This window comes from Ovis aries, chromosome 3 (genome assembly GCF_016772045.2).
Source record: "Ovis aries strain OAR_USU_Benz2616 breed Rambouillet chromosome 3, ARS-UI_Ramb_v3.0, whole genome shotgun sequence".
Lineage (NCBI taxonomy): Eukaryota > Metazoa > Chordata > Mammalia > Artiodactyla > Bovidae > Ovis > Ovis aries.
In genome coordinates, this window is record NC_056056.1 from 136,155,210 (window position 1) to 136,179,228 (window position 24,019).

A 24,019-nucleotide genomic window follows, 5' to 3' on the forward strand; every position below is an offset into this window, starting at 1 on the left:
GGAGTAGATATCGTTTTAAGCTGGCTGGACTGAGAAAAATGTCCCCATAAAGGAGCCCTGTCTGAAATAACGGGTGTAGCCATAGCAGGACGGGAGAGTGAGGGAGGAGGAAAAGCTCGGTCGAAACCGGTAGCGAAAAAGGGCGAGACCAGACTTGAGTGCCTCGGGGGTGGGGCCAGGCCTGGGTGGAGGCGGGGCGGAAAAGGGAGGGGCGTGGTTGGGACCAGAGGGCGGAGTCCCGAGATGAGGCGGCGGGGAAGCTGCAGAGAGGAAGGTGGGCGGGGAGGCGGGATGGGCGGTGAAGAGGCCCGGCCCCGCAGAGGAGGCGGGCTGAGACGTGCCGGGGATGAGAAGGGGCCGGAAGGGGGTGGCCGCCGGTCCGGCCCCGCCCCGGGGCCGCCTCCCCGCGGGTTCCGTTGGCTGTGGCGGCAGCTGAAGCTGTGGCGGCTGGGGCCGCTGGGCGGGAGTAAGATGGCGACAGCGGCGGCGGGCGCCCTGGGCCTGTTGTGGGGCTGGCTGTGGAGCGAGCGCTTCTGGCTGCCCCAGAACGTGAGCTGGGCCGACTTCGAGGGGCAGGGCGACGGCTACGGCTACCCGCGGGCCCGGGACATCCTCTCGGTGTTCCCACTGGCGGCGGGAGTGTTCTCCGTGAGGCTGCTCTTCGAGCGGTGAGAGCCCGCGGGCGAGCGGTGCAAAGGGCCGGGGGCGCGGGCTGGTGAAGCCGGTCCAGGGCGAAAGACCGAGGTCCGGGACCGGAAGACGAATTGCAGGAAAGCCCGGAAGCAGGGGCCTGGGAGAGTCCGGGCCGCGCGGGAGATGCTCGGGAGGGTGGCCGCGGTGGTCGTGGAGCCTAGGTAAAGACAGGGAGTTTGGGGCTTGGACATTAAAAGAGTGCGAGTCGCAGGGGACGCTGGACCCATTCAGTTTTAGAGCCCCGAGGTCACTTGCGGGGGTTTCATAGGCCTCTCCCCAACCTTCAAGGATTCTGCAGACCAGGAAACAGGTTGAATGTGAGCTGCGACTGAGAACCCGAGGCGGGAAACAAGAAAGAGCTAAGAGAACCAGAACTGGTTGGGGCCGTCAAGAGCCAAGCTGAAAGGAGCGGGTTCATGGGAAGCTAAGATTTGTGAGGGCACTTTAGTTTCTGGGAATTGAGAGGCACAGGATTAGTTGGGCCCTAAGCCTTGGTTCGTCAGCTTATGGACGCGTGTGTGTGTGTGTGTGTTTCAGTAAAGTTGTGCCAGGGCTCGTAAGAGTAGAAATCTGGCAGGGTGTGGTGGAGTCTCAGGCTTCCAGAGCACGAAAAGGTGTCAAATGAGTTGCAGAACGGGCCTTGGAGGCCTGAAATGGTAGGAAGAGTGATCACACTGAAAGGATGGACAGCCTTAGGGCTTATAAGACTGTTGTGTTGAGCCAGCTTCTCAGCGACCATGTGTTCTTGACAGAAGTGTTTTCACTTTTCTTTGAGTGAGCGGCTCCTGTCTGCTAAGATAAAGATACTCACTGAGGACTTGATGTGGTGGTGATTTTACAGTGTGAACTTGTAGCTGTGGGTGATTTTGATCAAGTCTACTCAACCCCCTGGAAAGGTGACTTTTGCATAGGTCTCAGGTAATGAGGGTGGAACTTTGACATCTTTCTTTCTTTTGGCCAGTATTCAGAGCAAGAATGTCCTTTCGAGGATGGACACATATTGCAGATAGACTACTCTGTTACTGTCTGAAAAATTAATATTAATCTGTTTTGGATTACTTCTTTTCCCACTATTTCTGACACAAAAATGTGTTATGTGTTGCCCACCATTCATCCATTTATTCACAGTGTTTATATATTTTCATCAGAGTGCTCTACCAAAGATTCAAGTGTAAAAATAAAGATACTTTTAACTGAAGCAAATGAAACCAAAAGAACCAAATGCCTTTTCTGGCTCCTCGGGAACTTAGCATTGCAGTTCTTTAAGTATAGTCACTAAATTAAGTGTCCCTGAGGTGGAGGCACAAACCACTTGTCCCTCTTAGGAGTAAACTAGGTCCAGGTACCCTCCATTATAGCATCTGTGTATGAGAGCTAAAAAAAAAAGAAAGTATAATGACTGAAAAGGAAATACACAGTTCAGGAAAGAAAAAAAACGTTCATCATCCTAGGCAAAAGATTCTCTGCTTTTCATATAAATGTTTAACAATATGGAAGTTTTCCCCAAGTTAGTGGTAAGAGGATATAACTTGTTGCTTATAAACACTGATTTTATATAAACTTGCATATATTTTCAAATTTCCAGAGTTCCCCCAGGTGACTGTGAAGACTTATGTATCCCCTGGCACAGCCACTGGAAAGGATCCTTTTTACCTGCGGGAATTCTATCCGAATGTTTCTATGGTGCTCCAGTGTCAGGGGAGAAGGGATGGGTGGGAATACTGATGTGAAAGCATTCTAGTATGGTATTTCTTGGATAGTAAGAATAGGCACCTTGTTCATCTCATGTTTGATCTTAGGAAAGTTTAACCCTAGCCACAGTCTTGCTATTTTGTTTCTCTTTAAGACCTAACCACTTTAGTTAGCAATAGAATTTACAGCTGAAATATTGGTTCAGTTAGTCTCTTTCCTACGTTTTCTTCTTTCTCAAGTCCTAACTACTGAGTTTCTAAAAAATGATTCATATGATAACCATAGGCTGTAAGAGCTAGAACTCCAGCTTCCTTTATATAAACAGTAAACTTAAGGCTTAGAAGCATTTTCAGCTTTTCACATGTTGCATACTCACCTGAAGGAGGAGGTAGAACCAAGATTCAGATTGTTTTCCTCAGCCCCATTCTCCTCCCACTGTACAATATGGCCACTTCTCCCATTCCTTAAACTTCCCTTCTGGAATTAAGATTTAATACTGCTGTTCCTAGTATTCTAGGATTTGGAGAACAGATCCATGTTCATCTTATTCTTGGTTACTTAATATAATGTGTTTGACTTGAACTTTGCACTTGTTGCTTCAAATTGTCCTGCATATTTTAATGTCTTACACTATGCCCTTTGATAAATTATCTAGGAATATCCTAAAGAATAAATAGAGTTTACAGTTTATTCCTACTTTTTCTTCTCATCAGCTACACAGAGCATTTATTTTTTTAAGTTCCCACATTCCCTGGAGAGCTGCAACCTCATCTGATAAGGATGATTTGAAAGCCACCTGACCATAAATAAATGTATCTAGCCATTTCACTAAAAAACTGCAGATGGTAGAGTATGTCCTACCCAAGAATAGAGGCTTTCCTCTGTGGGCCTCTTCTGAGTGGTTGTATTGTGGTGGCCTGCACCTTGCAAAATACCTTAGATGTGGCATGTGGTCAGTAAATACTGATTGAATGTTTGAGAAGGATCCACCCTCGTCTACTCAAATACCCAGAGGAGTAAACAGAATCTAGATCTTCAGCATGCAATAGATGTTTGTCTTGACTAAGAGAGACGAAACTAATTCCTTTTTTCCTTAAATTTCACCATACTATATTTGCATGTTGGACACCTTTCTGCAGTTTCTTTTTTCTCCCCACCACCCATGCACACACTTAGGCCACTTTTTTATCCTATCAAAAGAGAGATAAGAAACTCTTCCACCTGTTCTTTAAAACTTGTTATAATATTACGTTAATGATTGAGACTTGAGAGAATGAATAGTCCAAGCTAGGTCTGGCGTGTTTGTACATTGGATCTTAAAGGTAAAATTGTTTGAAATTTAATGTCTACATAGTCCCTGAGCACTTTTTCCTTGGGATCAACTTTGAGCTTGAGACTTAATATTGATACCATCAGAGCTACATAGGCTCATTTATTTTGAATATGGTATTGCAATAGGAGCTTTATGTTGCCAGAGAAAATTGTTTTGTAAATTATATAGGAGATAGATTATACCTCTCCTTGCTGCTCATTCATTATTCCAATCCCCTTTTCTCTCATTACCTCCAAGGCAACCTCACTGGCATATCTAAGGAGCTTTCTCAATATCATTCTCTGGCACAGGGCACTAAACAGACTCATATATTGGCCTATCTTGTAACTAGAAACAAAAGCAGTGACTCGTGTGTGTGTGTGTGCGCATGTGCGTGTGTATACACATTTCTTAGCCACTCGTTTCATCTTCCTTTTGTAAGCCTGGCTGCCTCTGCTGCATACTGCCTTTTTTTTTTTTTCTTTCCCCCATTCTTCTCCATTTCCTTTGAGTGGAGAAAGAACTTTTCCTCTTTCTAGCAGACCAGCTGCCCTCCGCCTAGGTCCATGTCATGTTCCAACGTTAGTTGATCCTCCATACTGGAGAAGTACTTTGGGAAGAATGGATACAGCTGCTGACTAGGTTGTAAGGGAGACTGCCCATTCCACTGCATTCCTAAAGGTATTCTTTTGGGCCTTATTGAATTGTAAATCACAGAATTAAATCAGGTTTGCAGATCCAACAGAGTGAGATTGAAAAAACCTACGTAACTCTGCCCTTATCTGAGAATCCGCCTCCTACCAAGCTCCAGATAATCAGAAACCTTTCTTTCTTGGAAGACTTTCCCCAGCCCTTTCTGTGCAGTGGGTGTTGAAGTTCTGCAGACAACCCTGAATACTGTCACTACTAAGGTCAGGTTCCTGGCGACGGTGTATTCATCACAGAAAAGAAACACATCAGATATTTTTGCTTTAGCCACTTCCCGAGTCAGAAAACTAGGGTCTCCTAGATGGGTAAAGAAGAAATTAATGAAGAGGCGGCATCAAGGGAAGTCTGTAGCTTTCCTCTAGAGTGGGAAGGGGAGATGTACCTATTTTGACTTTCTCATCTGAGATAGTTTTAGGCAGATAAAGCTGCCTTCTAAAGAATTCACTGAGTTTTGGGCTCTTGTACTTAAATCTACTCCTACTTTATCTTTGGGAAAGTTAATTGGGATGTTACTGCAAAAGGACAAAAAAAAAAATCTGAAATCAGTTTTCCTAGATAGGAAGGATTCTCTGAATTATCTACTGCTGTGGTTTCCAGTGCATATTCAAAAGCAGAGACATTACTTTGCCGACTAAGGTCCATCTGGTCATGGCTATGGTTTTTCCAGTAGTCATGTATGGATGTGAGAGTTGGACTGTGAAGAAGGCTGCTGCTCTTGCTGCTAAGTCACTTCAGTCGTGTCCGACTCTGTGTGACCCCATAGACGGCAGCCCACCAGGCTCCCTGGTCCCTGGGATTCTCCAGGCAAGAACACTGGAGTGGGTTGCCATTTCCTTCTCCAATGCATGAAAGTGAAAAGTGAACGTGAAGTCGCTCAGTCATGTTTGACTCTTAGCAACCCGTGGACTGCAGCCTACCAGGCTCCTCCGCCCATGATTTTCCAGGCAAGAGTACAGGAGTGGGGTGCCATTGCCTTCTGAGACCAATACATGACATCCATTCAAAGTGTATGACAGACTGGTGGATTTTAACGTGAATGAAAAGCTCACTGATATGGTTTCAGATTCCACAGTGCTACCAACCTTTCTTGTGTTTTGGCATAATAGCAAAGATGAAACTTTCCCTTTCCAGTAACATATCTATGTGAAATCAGCTTTTACTTCTATACTTCAGCCAAACCAACACATTACAGGGGACTGGATGCAGAAGCCAGAGAGGGAAGTCCAGCTGCCTTCTCCTGGGCGGACATCAAGGAGGTCTGCAAAAACATAAAGTCAACGTTCTTCTCACTGAAGTATTTTTTGTCTGGAAAATTATCTTTCAAAAATACATTATTTATGTTAATGTAATAGGCTTATCTTTGTTATTTTTAATGAGATAATAAGTATATCTCTTAAATTTCTGAATTTTGATTTCAAATATGAACACATTGATAGGTATATGTAACCCACATTTACAAAACCTTTTTGGGATCCTCAAACAGTTTTTAAGAGTAAAAAAAATAATGCTGAGGACAAAAGATTTACAAATTTCTAAATTATACTATTTATTCATTTACATGCAGTTGACTCCCAGTCATATATTATTTTGTATATTCCCTAAACATACGCATCCATATCAGTGTATTTTTCTGAGTAAATTCTTAAGAGGACAGGATTTGCTATGTACAAGCAAGTGTGTTCTACACATTTGTTGTACATATATGTGCTTGCTGTGTACGAGGTACTGCGCTTCTCAGGGATGCCTACACCACCAAATCCAAAATTTCCTGCATGGTCCATGCACAAGTAATCTTTGCAGGTTTTTTAAGGACTTTTTTTTTTTTAATTGGCCAATTTGCTCTTAAAGCAAAGCAGAAACAAACTACAAAAAAGAAAACCTTTATGACATATACTATCCTAAGCCACCACAAGGCATATACTGGATTATACCAGACTATTCTTCACTCCCATTCCCATCAGTTAGCTTCACTTAGATCTGTAAGAATTAAGATGATTAATAACTGTGCAATTGGATGAATCTACTTGGTACTGTCATGAGAAAAGAAGGATCAACATTCTATTTACACTTTAACCTTATTATGAAGGAAATAAGTCTCGAGATTAAGAATTACTTAGAGTATATATTAAAATGTTTCACTGATACAAACTAATTTAAGACTAAGTTGTAGTTTTATTACAGAGTAGCTAATGAATATTTTTATAGAGCAGCAGTTCTCAAAATATTGCTGGAGAACAGCTGTGTGTGAGTGAGTGTGTTCTTGCTCAGCTGTGTCTGACTCTGTGACCGCATGGACTGTAGCCCACAAGGCTACTCTGTCCATGGGATTTTCCAGGCAAGAATACTGGAATGGACTGTCATTTCCTTCTCGAGGGGATCTTACTGACCCAGGGATCAAACCCACGTCTCCCACATTGGCAGGTAGATTCTTTACCACTTCGTCATCTGGAGAACAGCTGCAGTTCCCTAAGACTCTCACTGTTTCATAACTCTTCCTTTTCCAACTGCGTACATACTTTTTTTTCATATTTAACATATTTACCTTTTTTTAAGTGGATGAGTAATTATACTACTTAATACATTTGCTTAAACCAGAAACACAAATGCATGCCAAATAAGAGATAGATTAGATAAAACAGTTAACAAAAGGCTCTTTCTTAGGAAGTTTTTACCATCCTTCATAATTCAAGAAACAAGTGCTTGTTAGTGGGACATTAAGCCTATATTTCAGTTAATAATGTTGAATCAAGTCCACCTCTTCCAAACTCCCATGACTTAACCCTGTGCACACACTCATTACTCTATTTTAACCACTGTTTTTCTTGTTCTCTTCCTGCAGGCAGGAACTATGACTTACTTTTTCACTCTTGACACACAGTTTGATATCTGATATATACTAAGTTCTCAATACATAATCGTTGAAGAATGAACAGATGAACAAATGGGTAAAAATTTAATTCTCAACTAAAAAGGTAAAGTGTTTCAAGGAAATGTGCCACCTGTCCTGAGTCATAAGATAACCTACCAGCTCCATGTCAGAGGTCACTGATTTCTGGAGAATCAGTAGAAATTGAAATTAACTAATTTCATTCTATAACTGGAGACTTCCCCCAAGAAGTTTTAAACACAACCACAACAATGTGATTTAGTTTGTGCCTATAATTGAGACTTCTTACAAATGCTGACACTAACCCAGAGCTACAGACTGTAAGTAATACCCTTTTTAACAAACTCCATAGTTTTGAGAAGAATATAATAGTGTGATTATTCTTATTGCCTTATCAGGGCTGTGTAGCACTTCATGTACTTGACAAACTTGTTTGTTTACAGATTATTAACTACTCTGATTGAGGTGATATATACGTGAAAAAAAAGCAACTCTAAAGCAATACTTGGCTAGAATGCACGGTTAACCAACAATGACTCAAAACAGACTATACCTAGTATTTAACTCATTCAGAAAAAGATTTACATTAAAAAAAATCCATTACTATAAATTTTTTTTTAAATAAAGTCCCATTGTTTAAGCCTGGCCCTATAAACTCAGGACAAATCACCTTCTGGTACTAGAAAACTGAATCAAATGTGAATCTATATTAAAATTCTCTTCTCAGTTATTAATACTTGTTTGAATCACTATCGTCAACACTGGTCAACAGAAATAATATGAACCACATACATAAATAATTTAAAATCTAACAGCCACTTTTTAAAAAGTAAAAAAGAAATGGATGAAATTAATTTTGAAAATATACTTTAACTCGATATATCCAAAATATGATCATGTCAATATGCAATCAGTGTTAAAAATTGAGGTATTTTACATTTCTTTTTTTTCTCCTGCACTAAGTCTTCAAAATTTGGTGTGTATTTCACAATTAGATCACGTCTTAATGCTGACCAGTTGCATCTGAAACCCCTCAAAGCTAGTAGCTATTGTACTAGCTGGTGGCTACTATACTGGAAACCACAGTTCAGTTCAGTCGCTCAGTTGTGTCCGACTCTGCGACCCCATGAATCGCAGCACGCCAGGCCTCCCATCGCCAACTCCTGGAGTTCACTCAGATTCACGTCCATCGAGTCAGTGATGCCATCCAGCCATCTCATCCTCTGTCGCCCCCTTCTCCTCCTGCCCCCAATCCCTCCCAGCATCAGAGTCTTTTCCAGTGAGTGAACTCTTTGCATGAGGTGGCCAAAGTACTGGAGTTTCAGCTTGAGCATCATTCCTTCCAAAGAAATCCCAGGGCTGATCTCCTTTAGAATGGACTGGTTGGATCTCCTTGCAGTCCAAGGGACTCTCAAGAGTCTTCTCCAACACCACAGTTCAAAAGCATCAATTCTTCAGCGCTCAGATCTAAGTGAAGCTAACTGATGGGAATGGGAGTGAAGAATAGTCTGGTATAATCCAGTATATGCCTTGTGGTGGCTTAGGATAGTATATGTCATAAAGGTTTTCTTTTTTGTAGTTTGTTTCTGCTTTGCTTTAAGAGCAAATTGGCCAATTAAAAAAAAAAAAGTCCTTAAAAAACCTGCAAAGATTACTTGTGCATGGACCATGCAGGAAATTTTGGATTTGGTGGTGTAGGCATCCCTGAGAAGCGCAGTACCTCGTACACAGCAAGCACATATATGTACAACAAATGTGTAGAACACACTTGCTTGTACATAGCAAATCCTGTCCTCTTAAGAATTTACTCAGAAAAATACACTGATATGGATGCATATGTTTAGGGAATATACAAAATAATATATGACTGGGAGTCAACTGCATGTAAATGAATAAATAGTATAATTTAGAAATTTGTAAATCTTTTGTCCTCAGCACTATTTTTTTTACTCTTAAAAACTGTTTGAGGATCCCAAAAAGGTTCTGTAAATGTGGGTTACATATACCTATCAATGTGTTCATATTTGAAATCAAAATTCAGAAATTTAAGAGATATACTTATTATTTCATTAAAAATAACGGATAAGCCTATTACATTAACATAAATAATGTATTTTTGAAAAATAATTTTCCAGACAAAAAATATTCAGTGAGAAGAACACTGATTCTGTGGTTTTGCAGACCTCCTTGATGTCCGCTCAGGAGAAGGCAGCTGGACTTCCTCTCTGGCTTCTGCATCCAGTCCCCTGTAATGTGTTGGTTTGGCTGAAGTATAGAAGCAAAAGCTGATTTTACACAGATATGTTACTGGAAAGGGAAAGTTTCATCTTTGCTATTATGCCAAAACACAAGAAAGGTTGGTAGCACTGTGGAATCTGAAGCCATATCAGTGAGCTTTTCATTCAGGTTGAAATCTACCAGTCTGTCATACACTTTGAACGGGTGTCATGTATTGGTCTCAGAAGGCAATGGCGCCCCACTCCTGTACTCTTGCCTGGAAAATCATGGGCGGAGGAGCCTGGTAGGCTGCAGTCCATGGGTCGCTAAGAGTCAAACACGACTGAGCGACTTCACGTTCACTTTTCACTTTCATGCATTGGAGAAGGAAATGGCAACCCACTCCAGTGTTCTTGCCTGGAGAATCCCAGGGACCAGGGAGCCTGGTGGGCTGCCGTCTATGGGGTCTCACAGAGTCGGACACAACTGAAGCGACTTAGCAGCAGCAGCAGCATGTATTGGTCACGTGAGAAAATACTGGTTCCCTAAGTTATACAAATCTTTTAAATGTACATTACATAATATGATACTAAAAAAATCATATAGTTAATCTCATTGTAACAGTCTCATTAGAAAAGCCTTGAAGTATGTATTGGGATGTTGTCGAGCTCAAAGGCAGATATGAATTCTCTAAAATTCAAAGTGTCACTTAAAAGCTTGAATTTTACCAATGGAAAGAATGTTTGTTTTTTTTAAGTCACAAGCTCTTTTCATTCATTCTTAAGAAAATGTATCTTAAGTATGCAGGTCCTGAATAACCGTAGTTTTTCTGTCAGTCATTCTTATGGGTAAAAATGGTGTTCTTTGAAAAAAGTGATTTAGTTGAACATACAGTTCAGTCAAACAAGTGCATTTGTTGAGACAGCCATGTCCCTTGGTATGCAGTAAAAGTGCTTTCTGTGTACTTCCCATCTTATCACAGACTACTTTTTTAAAAATGTACCCAAGGATTGGCTTTAAAAAAAAAATATTTGTTTATTTATTTGGCTGCTCTGTGTTTTAGTTGTGGTATGTGGAGTCTTTGATCTTCTTGTGGCATGCAAAAAAATCCCATGCAGCATGTGGGATCTAGTTCCCTGACCAGGGATTGAACCTGGGTCCCATGTATTGGGAACATAGAGTCTTAGCCACTGAACCACCAGGGGAAGTCCCAAGAGTAGGCATTTAATAAAATTAATCATTTGTATTGCTTCGTCAAGGGCGTGCTTTAGTGAAAGTGGTGTCGTTGTTAACCAAGAGGCTATAGCAAGAAAGAATATAGTAACTACTCCTACAGTTGGGTGCCACTGCTTTGATTTGTGCTCAGGTTCTGTAAGTGTATCCACTGTTGCTCTTTTCGCATGATCATTGCAAATGTCAACACCATAACAAAGGCGAATAATGTCTTAATAATATTATGAAAACAGTTTTTGTTTTATGGGCCCCCAGAGTGTATCTCAGGGGTGCTCTGGGGTCTGTGGACCATACAGACTCTCTGCCATAATTGACTCAGATCACCTAGGATGAGTGTATAGAATAAAGTAAGAATCTGCGTAGAACCCTGAGGAAACTGTTTTTGGAAAAGGCAGGCTTCCCAGGTGGCTCAGTGTGATAAAGTATCTGTCTGCCAAGCAGGAGATGCAGCTTCAGTCCCCGGGTCAGGAAGATTGCTTGGAGAAGGAAGTGGCAACCCACTCCAGTATTCTTGCTTGGGAAATCCTGAAGACAGGAGCCTGGCCGGCTATAGTCCATGGGGTCGTAGAAGAATTGGACAGGACTTAACAACTACGGGCTTCCCTTATGGCTCAGCAGTAAAGAATTCACGTGCCAAGCAGGAGATGTGAGTTCAATCCCTGGGTTGGGAAGATCCTCTGGAAGAGGAAATGGCAACACATTGCAATATTCTTGCCTGGAAAAAAATCCCATGGACAGAGCAGCGTAGCAGGTTGTAGTCTATGAGTCACAAACAGTTGGACGCAGCTGAGCAGGAGCTACCTTTAGCGACTGAAAAACAACAAAAAGGAAGAAGAAACCCAAAAGAAGATAAGAGGTATGGTAGCCGTATAGTATTTGATCATATCAGTGTGTACATGTGGGCATCACCTCCTGGGAAGAGTGGTAGCCGTCCAGATGCAGGCGGTGAGGAGCCAGCAAGGTGAGGCGACTTGCCTGCATTGGCAGGTGGATTCTTTACCACCGAGCCACCTGGGAAGCCCCTGAAAATATCAATAGTTAGCATTTACTAAGTACTCACTTTGTCCCAGCCACCGTTCTAAGTACTGAACATTAAATCTTCATACTAACTTTATGAAGTAGGTAGATACTGTTGTTATTCCTCATTTACAGATGAAAAAACTGAAACAACCAGAAAAGTAAGTAGCTTGTCCAAGGTGCATAGCACATTGTCCAAACTAGCAGTGCATACTGAAAAATCTAGTTCTACTGGGAAAAGTGTGACAGAAAGGAAGCTAAGAGAAAAGAGCATTTCAAGGGGGAAAGCATGCTCAATAATGTCAAATGGCACTGAGTCATCAGGTAAGATATGGGCCTGAAAAGTATCCATTTGATTTCACAGTAAGATCATTAACCACTTTGGCAAGAGCAGCTTCAGTGGAGAATATGGACTGAAGCCAGATGAGAGACACAGGAGGGTTCAGGAATGAGTAGGAGTTAGAAGAGAAGTCATGAGGAGAGAACTTTTTCAAGAACTTTCATTGTGGGATGGTGAGAGCCAAAGGCTGTGAGGGACAGGAAGAGCTGTTTTAGGATGGGAAAACTTGAGCGTATTCAAGGTCTGAGAAGAAACAAGTAGAGAACAAAGCTGAAAATAATAGGAAAAAAGAGGACTAAATAGAATGAAATTTCTGATCAGGAAATGGAATGGATCTAAAGCACAGGGATATTAGTTTTAGATCAAGTGGTTCTGATGCACTAAGTGAAGATATTCCTTTCTCTTCTTAGTCAAGATTCTTGAGAGAGCCCTAGCTATTTCCACTTCTTTTTTTCTCCTTATATTTTTACTGCTCTAACTCACTCCTGTCCTTTAGTCTCCATTTCACTGGAATTTATTTGGTAAAGGTTATCACTGGTCTCCAAATTGCCAAATCCAGTGGATACTGAAATTCTTGTCTTACTTGATCTCTGCCTCATTTGATACGACTCCACCTCTGACCTTCCCACCCCCTAAATTCACTTTTTATGTTGTGTTTCCTAGTATTCTTACCTTCGTTCTCTTTTTAGTTTATATTCCTTTCTTATGCAGTCAATCCACCCTCATCATTTTAGCTACCACCTATATTCTCATTCTCTCTTCTTTCTCATATCTTTGTGTATATGTTACCTTAAGCCCCTTTTTCCAGGTTTATTTGCCTTACTAGACTGTTGCATTTCAGTGTTCCACAAGTACCTCAAATTCAGTATACAGATAACTCATCTTTCACTCCTAAATTTGCTTTTCTTATCTTATTCTCTACTTGGTTGAGGCACCATAATCAACTTAGTTTCCCAACCTGGAAACAGAAGGCACCCTTGATTTTTCTTTTTTTTTTTGATTCTTATATCTACCCAGTCACCAAGTTCTATCAGTTTCACTTTCTTGCCGTCTCTTGGGTTGAATCCAACCTTGCCTTTCCATTTCTGTAGCCTTAGTTCAGTGCTTTATTACATCTAGCATGGATTTTTTTTACAATAGCCTAAAATCTTTTCAGTGACTCTCCATCACTGTGGGATGAAATTCAAGCTTAACATAGCATGCAAGGCGCCTGTAGTTTCTCTCCTATCACTGTCTCCACTCCAACTCCCAATCTGTACATTGCATAGTTCTCTAAGCCCTTTCTTATCTCTTCTTTAGCACATGCTGTTCCCTCTGCCTGAGTATCTGTTTTACTTTCTCCTTCCCTTTCAACTCTACAGAAGCTGCTCAAATTTTTTATGTGATTGGTTTATTAAGAATTCAGTTGTAGGGAATTCCCTGGCAGTCCAGCGGTTAGAACTCTGCTGCACTTTCACTGCTGAGAGTGTGGGTTCAGTCCCTGAACAGAGAATCCCACAAACCAAGTGGCATGGCCAGAAAGAGAGGAAGGAAAGATGGAAGGAAGGGAAAAGAATTCAGTTGTAAAGGGAAAGGACTTTCTGAATTTGTCTTCTATGGGACTCCACATTTACCTTTAAATATCTCAGCTTTCATCTCTGTGTGTGTGTGTGGAAGATGGATAGGGGGAGCATTCAGGTTCAAAATATTTAGTTACTCAGTGCTCTTTATTTAATGATGTACCATCTTCATCAGTCTGTATAAGACCTTTCTCTTTTTATTGTATTTTTCCCGTCTTCATCTTGTTGTCTATTTCAGTTTCTTTGATGGTTATTTTTCTTTTTTATTGATCAGTTTTGACATTTTTGTATTCTTCCAGAATTGATCTAAGCCAGTACTTCCCAACTCAGCTATGTTGCTGCACACATAGAAAGTAACATGTGCGTGCACAATGGGTACGTGAGACCAAAGGCTACAGACGGGGTTTCTGGCCACCGTCCACCCGTGGGCCACCCTGAGAGCTGAGAGCAACATCCCGACAGAAGCGTAGCCCATCTTGGGGCTTCCCTGGTGGCTCACTGGTAAAGAATCCACCTGCCAGTGCAGGAGAAGGCACTGGCACCCCACTCCAGTACCCTTGCCTGGAAAATCCCATGAACGAGGAGCCTGGTAGGCTGCAGTCCATGGGGTCGCTAAGAGTCGAACACGACTGAGCAACTTCACTTTCACTTTTCACTTTAATGCATTGGAGAAGGAAATGGCAACCCACTCCAGTATTCTTGCCTAGAGAATCCCAGGGATGGGGGAGCCTGGTGGGCTGCCATCTGTGGGGTCACACAGAGTCAGACACGACTGAAGCGACCTAGCAGCAGCAGCACCAGTGCAGGAGACACAGGTTGGATCTCTGATCTAGGAGGACCCCACATGCCGAGGAGCAGCTGAGCCCATGCAGCACAAGTATTGAGCCTGTGGTCTAGAGCCCAGAAACCACAACTCTTGAGCCCACTCGCTGCAACTACTGAATCCCATGCGCTCTAAAATCTGTGCTCTGCAACAAGAGAAGCCACCACAATGAGAAGCCTGAACACTGCAACAAAGAGTAGCCCCCACTCACCACAACTAGAGAAAAGCCCAAGCAGCAAAGACCCAGCACAGCTAAAAATAAATAGATAAATATTTTTAAAAGTAAATGAGCCTTAAAAAAGAAAAAAGTATAGCCCATCTGTGTTACCTGCCATGATACATTAGTTGAGAAACTCAATCTAGACTTTCACACATATTTGTATATAGTTCATATTCGTCAATGATGTTGCAGTGGGTCAAAAAGAATTGTTGGTCTAGCTCTTGTCTTTAGTATGTAAGAGCAAAGTGGTGAGTAATTTCATCTTAACCCAGGCTTAGGTCAGCTGCTACCATGTATCTGGAGGGCAAGAAAGGGGCAGAATGAAATGATCTCTGTGGAGCAGGATAGATACATTACAATCAGGGTTTGGATCACTAGACTCATGTTCCTGGTGTGGCAGGTGGAAAGGAGTAGTTTGCCGCTGTAGACCACTAAATACCTACTTACTCAGATCTTCAGGCAAAGGGCAGTCTGGTCTTCAGATTATTTAAAACTTGGGCGACAGTTTGATCCTGGACTGAACAGAAATCACAAGATAAGTTTGAGTTCTCTGTGTTAACCAGGACAGTATTTTTCAACTAGTATACCAGGAATCTTTTATACTATTAAAAATCAATATGTACCATTTTAGAAATTAAAAATTTTTTTAAGTATTTACTCATTTGCTTACAAATAACAATATATTGTTAAATAATGCTTTATGAAAACTTATTCAGCACTTTCCCAAAACAAAAAAAAAATGTGAAAATAGTATTATTTTCCAGGCTTGAGTCTCTTGGGCATCTAGGAGCTGCGTTCTCATCAGTTCTGCCTTCAGTCTCTTGCTGTGTGTCATGTAAGCTGTGGAAATTTTCACTGTACACTTATAAGAGAATGAGAGAGAAATGAACTGTTATAAAAATATAGAATTATTATGAGAATAATTTTCACCTTGCAGAGCAGAGCTCCTGAAAAATGTCATAAGTCTCCAGGCACACTTTGAGAAGTGCTGATCTAGCAGAAATGATGAATGCTAATTGTAGGCTCTTTGGAATTAGACCAACCTAGATACCTATTTTCTGTTATTCTAAATGCCAGGTAAGTGATGCGGAATGAATGCATGACTATTATTTGTTTCGTTCAGATTTCTGATTTGAAATGGGTTTTTTTTGTTGGTTTGTTTTTGGCTGTGCCACGCAGCATGTAGGATCTTAGTTCCCCAACCAGAGGTCAAACCTGTACCCTCTGCAGTGAAAGTGTGGAGTTTTAACCACCAGGGAAGTTCCCTGTTCTGAATTTTTTTAACACAGGAAAAGTTCTTTTTCGATCATAATTCCTTATTGTGGGTTTTATGCTTCATGCTTTGGCACAATATCAGTGCCCAATAAATATTTTGTCAAATAAGCAGATTTTCTTAAGGTCTGTCCAGCTGTCACTGACTTGATGCCAGTAGCTCTGTGTCTTTCATTGAACTCTGAACTAATGAGGACAGGATGTGAGCTTATGACAGCTCTAGGATATTAAGTCTGCTTCAAGGTCTAGATAATAAAGCAATTATCTTGGCTTCACCTGAGTGATCAGGGTACAAACCTCTCCCTGTTGTGTGAAAGAGGATTTCCTGCTTTTCTCAGTTTGTTCGAGGTACCATCAGAGAGTACCCAGACCAAACTGTTTCTAGTAAAAATAATAATAGCTGCCTTTAATGAATGTTTACAAAGTGTCAGGTACTGGGTAGGCATACATCATGTCATTTCCTGATGGTCCGTATAGTCAAAGCTATGGTTTTTCCAGTAGTCATCAATGGATGTGAGAGTTGGACCATAAAGCTGAACACTGAAAATTGATGCTTTTGAACTGTGGTGTTGAAAAAGACTCTTGAGAGTCCCTTGGACTGCAAGATCAATCCAAAGGAGATCAGTCCTGAATATTCATTGAAAAGACTGGTGCTAAAGCTGAAGCTCCAATACTTTGGCCACCTAATGGGAAGACTCATTGGAAAAGACCCTGATGCTGGGAAAGATTGAAGGCTGGAGAAGGGGACGACAGAGGATGAGATGGTTGCATAGCATCACCGATTCGATGGACAGGAGTTTGAGCAAGCTCCGGGAATTGGTGATGATGGACAGGGAATCCTGGTGTGCTGCAGTCTGTGGGGCTGCAAAGAGTCAGATATGACTGAGCTCTTCTGTAACTATGTCATTTCATCTTTAAAATAACCCTGTGGAGCAGATATTGTCATCCTCATTCTGTAGGCAACTTTCATAAGTCTGTTAGCTGGTAAAATCTGCCTAGTCCCAGGGCCTTTAATCTCCTGACTGGATTAAGAAAGAGGCCTGCTTCAGGGAATAAGAATAGGATTTGGAAAGACTGTTTTTTTGTTCTCAGGTCTACTTCTTCATTCAGAGATGATTCAGGGCTTTTGTCTCAGATATGATATAGCACCAACTCAACAACAAAGAATGGCTACCTTTTTTTTTTTTTTTTTGGCCACACCATGCAGCTTGTGGGATCTTAGTTCCCTGACCAGGGGTTGAACCCACCCAAGGAATTCCATTTCTTGCAGTGGAAACGTGAAGTTCTAAGCACTGGACTGCCAGGGAAGTCTCAAGTATGGCTGCCTTAATTACCCTTCTGGATACTGATCAATGCTGGGTCCAAACTGAGTTCCAACAGCAAGGGTGGGTGGAATCCGCTACACCACTCACTCAGTATACAATTACTGAGCATAGAACCTTGATAAATACAAAAGCAGTATTCTCTGTCTTCTCAAGGAATTTAAACATGGGTAGGAGTTTAAAACGGAGAAGGCAATGGCACCACACTCCAGTACTCTTGCCGGGAAGATCCCATGGACAGAGGAGTCTGGAAGGCTGCAGTCCATGGGGTCGCTGAGGGTCGGACACGACTGAGCGACTTCACTTTCACTTTTATGCGTTGGAGAAGGAAATGGCAGCCCACTCCAGTGTTCTTGCCTGGAGAACCCCAGGGACGGGGGAGCCTAGTGGGCTGCCATCTCTGGGGTCGCACAGAGTCAGACACGACTGAAGTGACGCAGCAGCAGCAGCAGCAGCAGGAATTTAAAATAATTGTACGCAGAATTATATACCAGGAAATATAAACTAATGTTTCTATTAGCATTGGTATTTGAATTAAAGTTTTATACTACTTGTGTAAAAGAGAAGAATGGGTTACAGATGTGGATTACTTTGTGCTCTGAATCAGTGTTTCCCCATGTCTTGGGAACTTCGGTGATAAAGGTAAAAGAAGTTTTCACAGAGAAAGATAATAAACAGAGCTTCTTATTTTCAGTCCCTCCCTTAGAGAGAAATTCTGGATTTGAATGCAGATAAATAAAATAGGTCAAGAACACTCCATCTTACACCTCCCAGTTATTATTTCATCATACAACTCCCTAAGATGCTAAGAGAGCTAGAACTGGTTTTGACTTATTCTGAAAGTGATTGCATAAAGCTTTTCTTAGAGCTGAGGCTCATAGAAATCTTTGGTTGTGGAAAAGAGGGAGATCTTTCTTAAAGAGCCAAGGAATAATTCCTCAATTTTCAAATCTAAAAGTTATAAATTAATTATAATCAGTGATATCATCATGGAATCTTAGGAAAAAATTTTAGGCATCATCTCCTTTAGATGACAGAATCAAAACTCAAAAATCAAGTGACTTGACCAAGTTTATGTGTCTTATTATTGGTAGATCTGGGACTAGAACTGAGTACTAATAGGTAGTTTCTTTCTTACCAATCTCTGTAGTTTCTGGATTTTTTTTCTTCAGAGCTTCTAAAGTTCTAATTATTTCCGTAGTCTTTTGATTGGGCAGGAAGGTGACCATGACCAAGGATATTTGTTTAGGAAGAGCTCCATCTCAGTTCTACTTTTCCCTCCAGTTAAGATCTTGATGGTTTGATATAAGGAGAACTATCATTTATTAAGCACTTCCTTGTGTCAGGGTCTTCATATATGTTATATATCATTGTACCTGCAAGATTCAAGTAAAGTAGGCCCGCTTCTAATGGGAATATGAATGAATCCCCTGGGAATCTTATTAGTGCAGATTCTGATTTTGCTGGTCTGAGATGGGGTTTGAGATTCTGCACTTCTAAGAAGCTGCTAGGAAAAGCCAGTAATGCTATTTATCTGTTGGCCTTATGTTCAGTAGCAAGAATGTTGATATTTTCATCTTACAAATGGAAAAAAAACTGAGGTTTCAGTTCAGTCGCTTAGTTGTATCTGATTCTTTGCGACCCCATGAACCGCAGCATGCCAGGCCTCCCTGTCCATCACCAACTCCTGGAGTCCACCCAAACCCAGGTCCATTGAGTCGGTGATGCCATCCAGCCATCTCATCCTCTGTTGTCCCCTTCTCCTCCTGCCCCCAATCCCTCCTAGCATCAGGGTCTTTTCCAATGAGTCAGCTCTTCACATCAGGTGGCCAAAGTATTGGAGTTTCAGCTGCAACATCAGTCCTTCCAATGAACACCCAGGGCTGATCTCCTTTAGGATGGACTGGTTGGATCTCCTTGCAGTCCAAGGGACTCTCAAGAGTCTTCTCCAACACCACAGTTCAAAAGCATCAATTCTTCAGCACTCAGCTTTCTTCACAGACCAACTCTCACATCCATACATGACCACTGGAAAAACGATAGCCTTGACTAGACGGACCTTTGTTGACAAAGTAATGGCTCTGCTTTTTAATATGCTATCTAGGTTGGTCATAACTTTCCTTCCAAGGAGTAAGCGTCTTTTAATTTCATGACTGCAATCACCATCTGCAGTGATTTTGGAGCCCAGAAAAATAAAGTCAGCCACTGTTTCCGCTGTTTCCCCATCTATTTGCCATGAAGTGAGGGGACCGGATGCCATGATCTTAGTTTTCTGAATATTGAGCTTTAAGCCAACTTTTTCGCTCTCCTTTTCACTTTCATCAAGAGGCTCTTTAGTTCTTCTTCACTTTCTGTCATAAGGGTGGTGTCATCTGCATATCTGAGGTTACTGATATTTCTCCCGGCAATCTTGATTCCAGCTTGTGCTTCCTCCAGCCCAGTGTTTCTCAAGATGTACTTTGCATGTAAGTTAAATAAGCAGGGTGACAATATACAGCTTTGACGTACTCCCTTTCCTATTTGGAACCAGTCTGTTGTTCCTTGTCCAGAGGTTTAGCAAGATGAAATAAGTTGCCCAGGTTCATACAGGCAGTAAATGGTAGACTAAAGATTTGATCTAGGTCTTTCTTACTCTAAAGCTTAAAATGTGATAAGGGAAACCAGGGAAAAATGGAAAGAGAGCTTATATTCCAATATTTCTTAAATAGGTCACTTCTCAAGTGAATCAGTGGCAGAATTCAGGATTAAATCAAAAAGTTCTGGCTCCCTGCCAAGTGTTCCCCCTTTCCGCCTTATCAGTCCCCTAATCAGAATTTTTGCTTAATGCTTAGCAAACAATTTTTAGAATTGGCTTTTGGGTTTTCTCCATTACAGGTTTATTGCCAAACCCTGTGCACTCCATGTTGGCATACAGGACAGTGGTCCTTATCAGGCACAACCTAATGCTATCCTTGAAAAAGTGTTCATGTCTATTACCAAGGTAAGTGGGCAAAAAAAAAAAAAAAACGGAGATTTTTGTTAGGGTTCATCCCATAGGGCATGGGAGGATAGAGAGCAAGTGTTTCCAAGGCTAAGGATAGGATGGGATGATCTTTCACATTTGGATAGTCCATAGAGCTATTAGGAGAACTTTATCCACTCAAGGAAATACCTTTAGGCTAGGATACCTTAAATATTAGGCGTAGCAGTCACCACCACCCCTAATCCCCGAGACACACATCATATTTTGATTTTGTTTTTCCCTCCTTCAGCTCTAGTCATTACCTAGTTGCATAATCAAGATAGTGATGGTCCTAATAGCCTTTGCAGGTTGAATTTTTATTTTTTTTTAACTGAAGGATAAATACGTTACAGAATTATGTTGGCTTCTGCCAAATATCAACATGAATCAGCCATAAGTATACATACGTCCCTTCCCTCTTAAACCTCCCTCCCAGGTTGGGTTTTTAATATTTTTTTTTTACTCACTTGGGCTGGAGGGAGAAAACCAAATAGCTATGTGTATAGGTGAATGGTAAAGGTCCTTGATGTGTAAAATAGTACTTCTTACATAAAAATGACTTTGGGGATGAAACCTGGAAAGAAAAACATTACTTAAACCACTATAGTTATTACCCCTCTGCCACTCAGCTTGTCAAAGGGCTTTAATGAGCAAGGTTTGAAGAAAAAGCAATGTTCTGACTCTGGTCATACGTCTACAGTATCCTGATGAGAAAAGGCTGGAGGGCCTATCAAAGCAACTAGACTGGGATGTCCGAAAAATCCAGTGCTGGTTTCGCCATCGGAGGAATCAGGACAAGCCCCCAACGCTCACTAAATTTTGTGAAAGCATGTAGGTGTATGGAAGGAGGTGGGGAGTGAGGAGAAGGGTGGGGTATGACTGGACTAAGGTTTTCTTTTTGGAAATCACTTCTCCTGTTAGGATAACAGTCAATGGAGGCAGAAGGCTAACTCTGTTATGGGCTTTAAAGAAGAGAGCTGAAAGCCTGGTCACCCTTAGTTTCTTAGACATACTCGCTCCTAAGCTAGCTGTAGTTGCATTTTGTTCACCTTTCCCAAAGAAATTGGGAATGAATTCCTCTACTTTCACTTACGTAGGTAGATATGCACACCCTCATATACCTTGGTAGAGAGAGTTCCAGCTTGCTATAGATTGACATTTTAATAGGAAGCATCCCTTTTCTGGACATGCTATAGTTCACTTCACTGGGTTTTTACTGATTATTCTCTGGACACCAAGCAGTATTTCTTACTGTCATGCAAAAAAAAAAAAAAAAAAAAAAAGGCACTATCATCACAGAGTCTGATGTAAAAGAAAAGTTCACTGAAACCAGTATATACTTGTAGAAATCTATTTTTAAATAGAGGATGGAAGATTTTTATCTCTTTGGCTTTTTAGGTAACAGTATATCATCAGTTTCTTACCAGTAAACTGTGTTATCCCCAAATGTGCTACCTTGAATTCTTTAACTCAGAGACTTTCTTTTGAGTAAATGTTTGTCTAACTTCTCTTCACCCATCTAGGTGGAGATTCACTTTTTATTTATGTATATTCTGCTACGGAATTAGATTTCTCTGGTCGGTGAGTCTGAACTTTCTCTGGTTCTCTGTTGGGGTCTAATCATTCGTGTATCCCTAGAGATAAGAGTTAAATACCTTTAGAGCTTTGTCCTCTACTCTCTTTTGTTTTTTCTTTGTGATGCCTAGAGCCCAGGTTTATAAGCTAAATAGACTGTCTTCTGTCTGGGGCCTGGCATCAGTAACCTCATGACTCTGTTTCTCCTTAAATAATGCTAATAATAATAGTATTAATGAAATTGACGTAGTACATGATGGTTTACAAGGCATTTGACAAAAGTCCTATTCTTGCAAGGAGGAGACAGTTAAAGAAATGCCATCAGTAACTCATTGAAGTAGGGATTATTCCTGCTTTGCAGTGGATTATCAGAGTCGAAGAAGAATTTCAGGCTTTTTGATCCATTAGTCTTTTTTTTCCTACTGTACCACAGTATTTTCCTCTAAATGCATAATTGAAGTTTCAAAATATGTGAAACATAAGGAAGCAGAACTGAGGGAAGGGAATAGACAATTATACAATCATATTTGGAGATTTTAATGCTCTTAATAATTGATTAAATCACTAGACAAAAAAAAATCACTGAGGATGTAGAAGGCTTAAATAACAGTCCAGCCAGTTTGGCCTAATTGACATTTATAGGACACCACACCAGCAGCTGAAGGATGTATATTATTTTCAAGTCCATGTAAAGGATCAGCTAAGATAAACTATATGCTAGGCCACAAAATTAGTCTCAGCAAATTTAAAAATTTTGAAATCTTACAAAATATGTTCTCTGACCATAATGGAATTAAAACAGCAATCAAATCAATAATAATAAGATGTCTGGAAAATATTTATAAGTTAAACAACTCTTGTGAATAACCCAAAGATCAAATAAGAAATCACAAGGGAATTAGAAAATACTTGTAATTGAATGATGCTGAAAATACAACATACCAAAGTCTGTGGTATGCAGCTAAAGCATACTTTTGAGGAAATTTATAACTTTAATTGTTTATATTAGAAAAGAAGAAAACTTTAAAATCAGTGATTAAGTTTTTACTTTAAGATCCAGAAAAAAGAAGAGCAAAGTAAACCCAAAGTAAGTTAAAGGAAAAAAAGAAAAGCAAAAATTGATGAAATAGGCATTAGAAAATAATGGAGAAAATTACTAAAGCCAAAGGTTGGTTCTTTGAAAGTTTTAATTAAAATTGATAAACCTTTAGAAAAAAAACAAGAAAACAAATTATCAGTCAGTATCAGGGAGAAAAAGAGGCTATAACTATAGGTCCTGTAGACATTGAAAGAATAGTAAGACCACATTATGAACAGTTTAATAGTAATAAATTCAACAACTTAGGTGAAATGGACAACCCTCTTAAAGGACATAATTGAAACTCCATTGGAGAAGATTACTTTTGAATCTTTGGCATAGAGAGATCTCCTTTGGTTATTAAATGAAATCATTGTCTTCCTGCCTCCCAACTTCCTATATATTCCAGGTTGGGATGTTTCCAAAAGCTATCTTAGCACTCTCTTTGCTCTTGTGTACTGTTTCTCTCTTCGTAATAGCACTTTCTTGTTCTAGCAAAAAAGTATAATTGTTTATTTAGCCTTTAAGGATCCCTAAATTCTGTCTAGATGGGTTCCATTTTCTTTCCCATCTCTTTGCCCAAAGTATAGAGAGAAAGAGGTAGATGGGCCAGGAGGGAATTCTGAAAGCTGACTTGGATTGTTTGTTTTTTCTTAGTCACCTTGGTTCTGGGACACCCGACAGTGCTGGCACAGTTACCCTTATCAGGTAAGATCTGAGCCCTGTAAGAAAGACACGGGGGTGTGTGTGTGTGTGTGTGTGTCCCCACAGCAGTGAAATCCAGTGACCTCTTTGTTCCAGATATTCGCCCTAATTGGGCTGGAAAGAAAAGCAGCTTCTTGGCACTTAATGAGGTGCTTTCTGGTTCAGGTGTCCCTTTTGAATCCCATAAGAGCATCTTGGTTCTAGTCTAAAGCAGAAAAATATCAGGGGGTTGCTCATAGGGTGAAAGAAGGTAAGGCCTTAGTGTATTTAATCCCCTGAAAATTGCCCAGAATTCTAGACACACTGATTTGATTGTGGTGTGTGTGTGGGTGTGTGCTTAGTTGCTCAGTCGTGTCCTTGTTAAC

The 24,019-nt window shown here is 40.9% G+C and overlaps 1 protein-coding gene across 5 annotated transcripts in view; it reads left to right on the top strand.

Annotated features, from left to right (window-relative positions):
• Positions 1-408: 408 nt before the first annotated feature.
• The window catches only part of CERS5 (ceramide synthase 5), a 30,373-nt gene continuing 6,762 nt past the window's right edge, over positions 409-24,019 (top strand). For 2 of the 5 annotated variants that reach the window (XM_027967342.2, XM_027967341.2), the window contains exons 1-5: positions 409-668; positions 20,170-20,275; positions 20,997-21,127; positions 21,820-21,877; positions 23,607-23,657. In XM_027967342.2, the coding sequence (XP_027823143.1) occupies positions 472-668; positions 20,170-20,275; positions 20,997-21,127; positions 21,820-21,877; positions 23,607-23,657 (543 nt within the window). In that variant the 5' untranslated portion in view covers positions 409-471. Of the gene's footprint in view, positions 19,761-20,169; positions 20,276-20,996; positions 21,128-21,819; positions 21,878-23,606; positions 23,658-24,019 lie in introns of all 5 variants that reach the window. The other 3 variants (XM_042246746.2, XM_060412618.1, XM_060412619.1) reach the window with 3 other exon arrangements.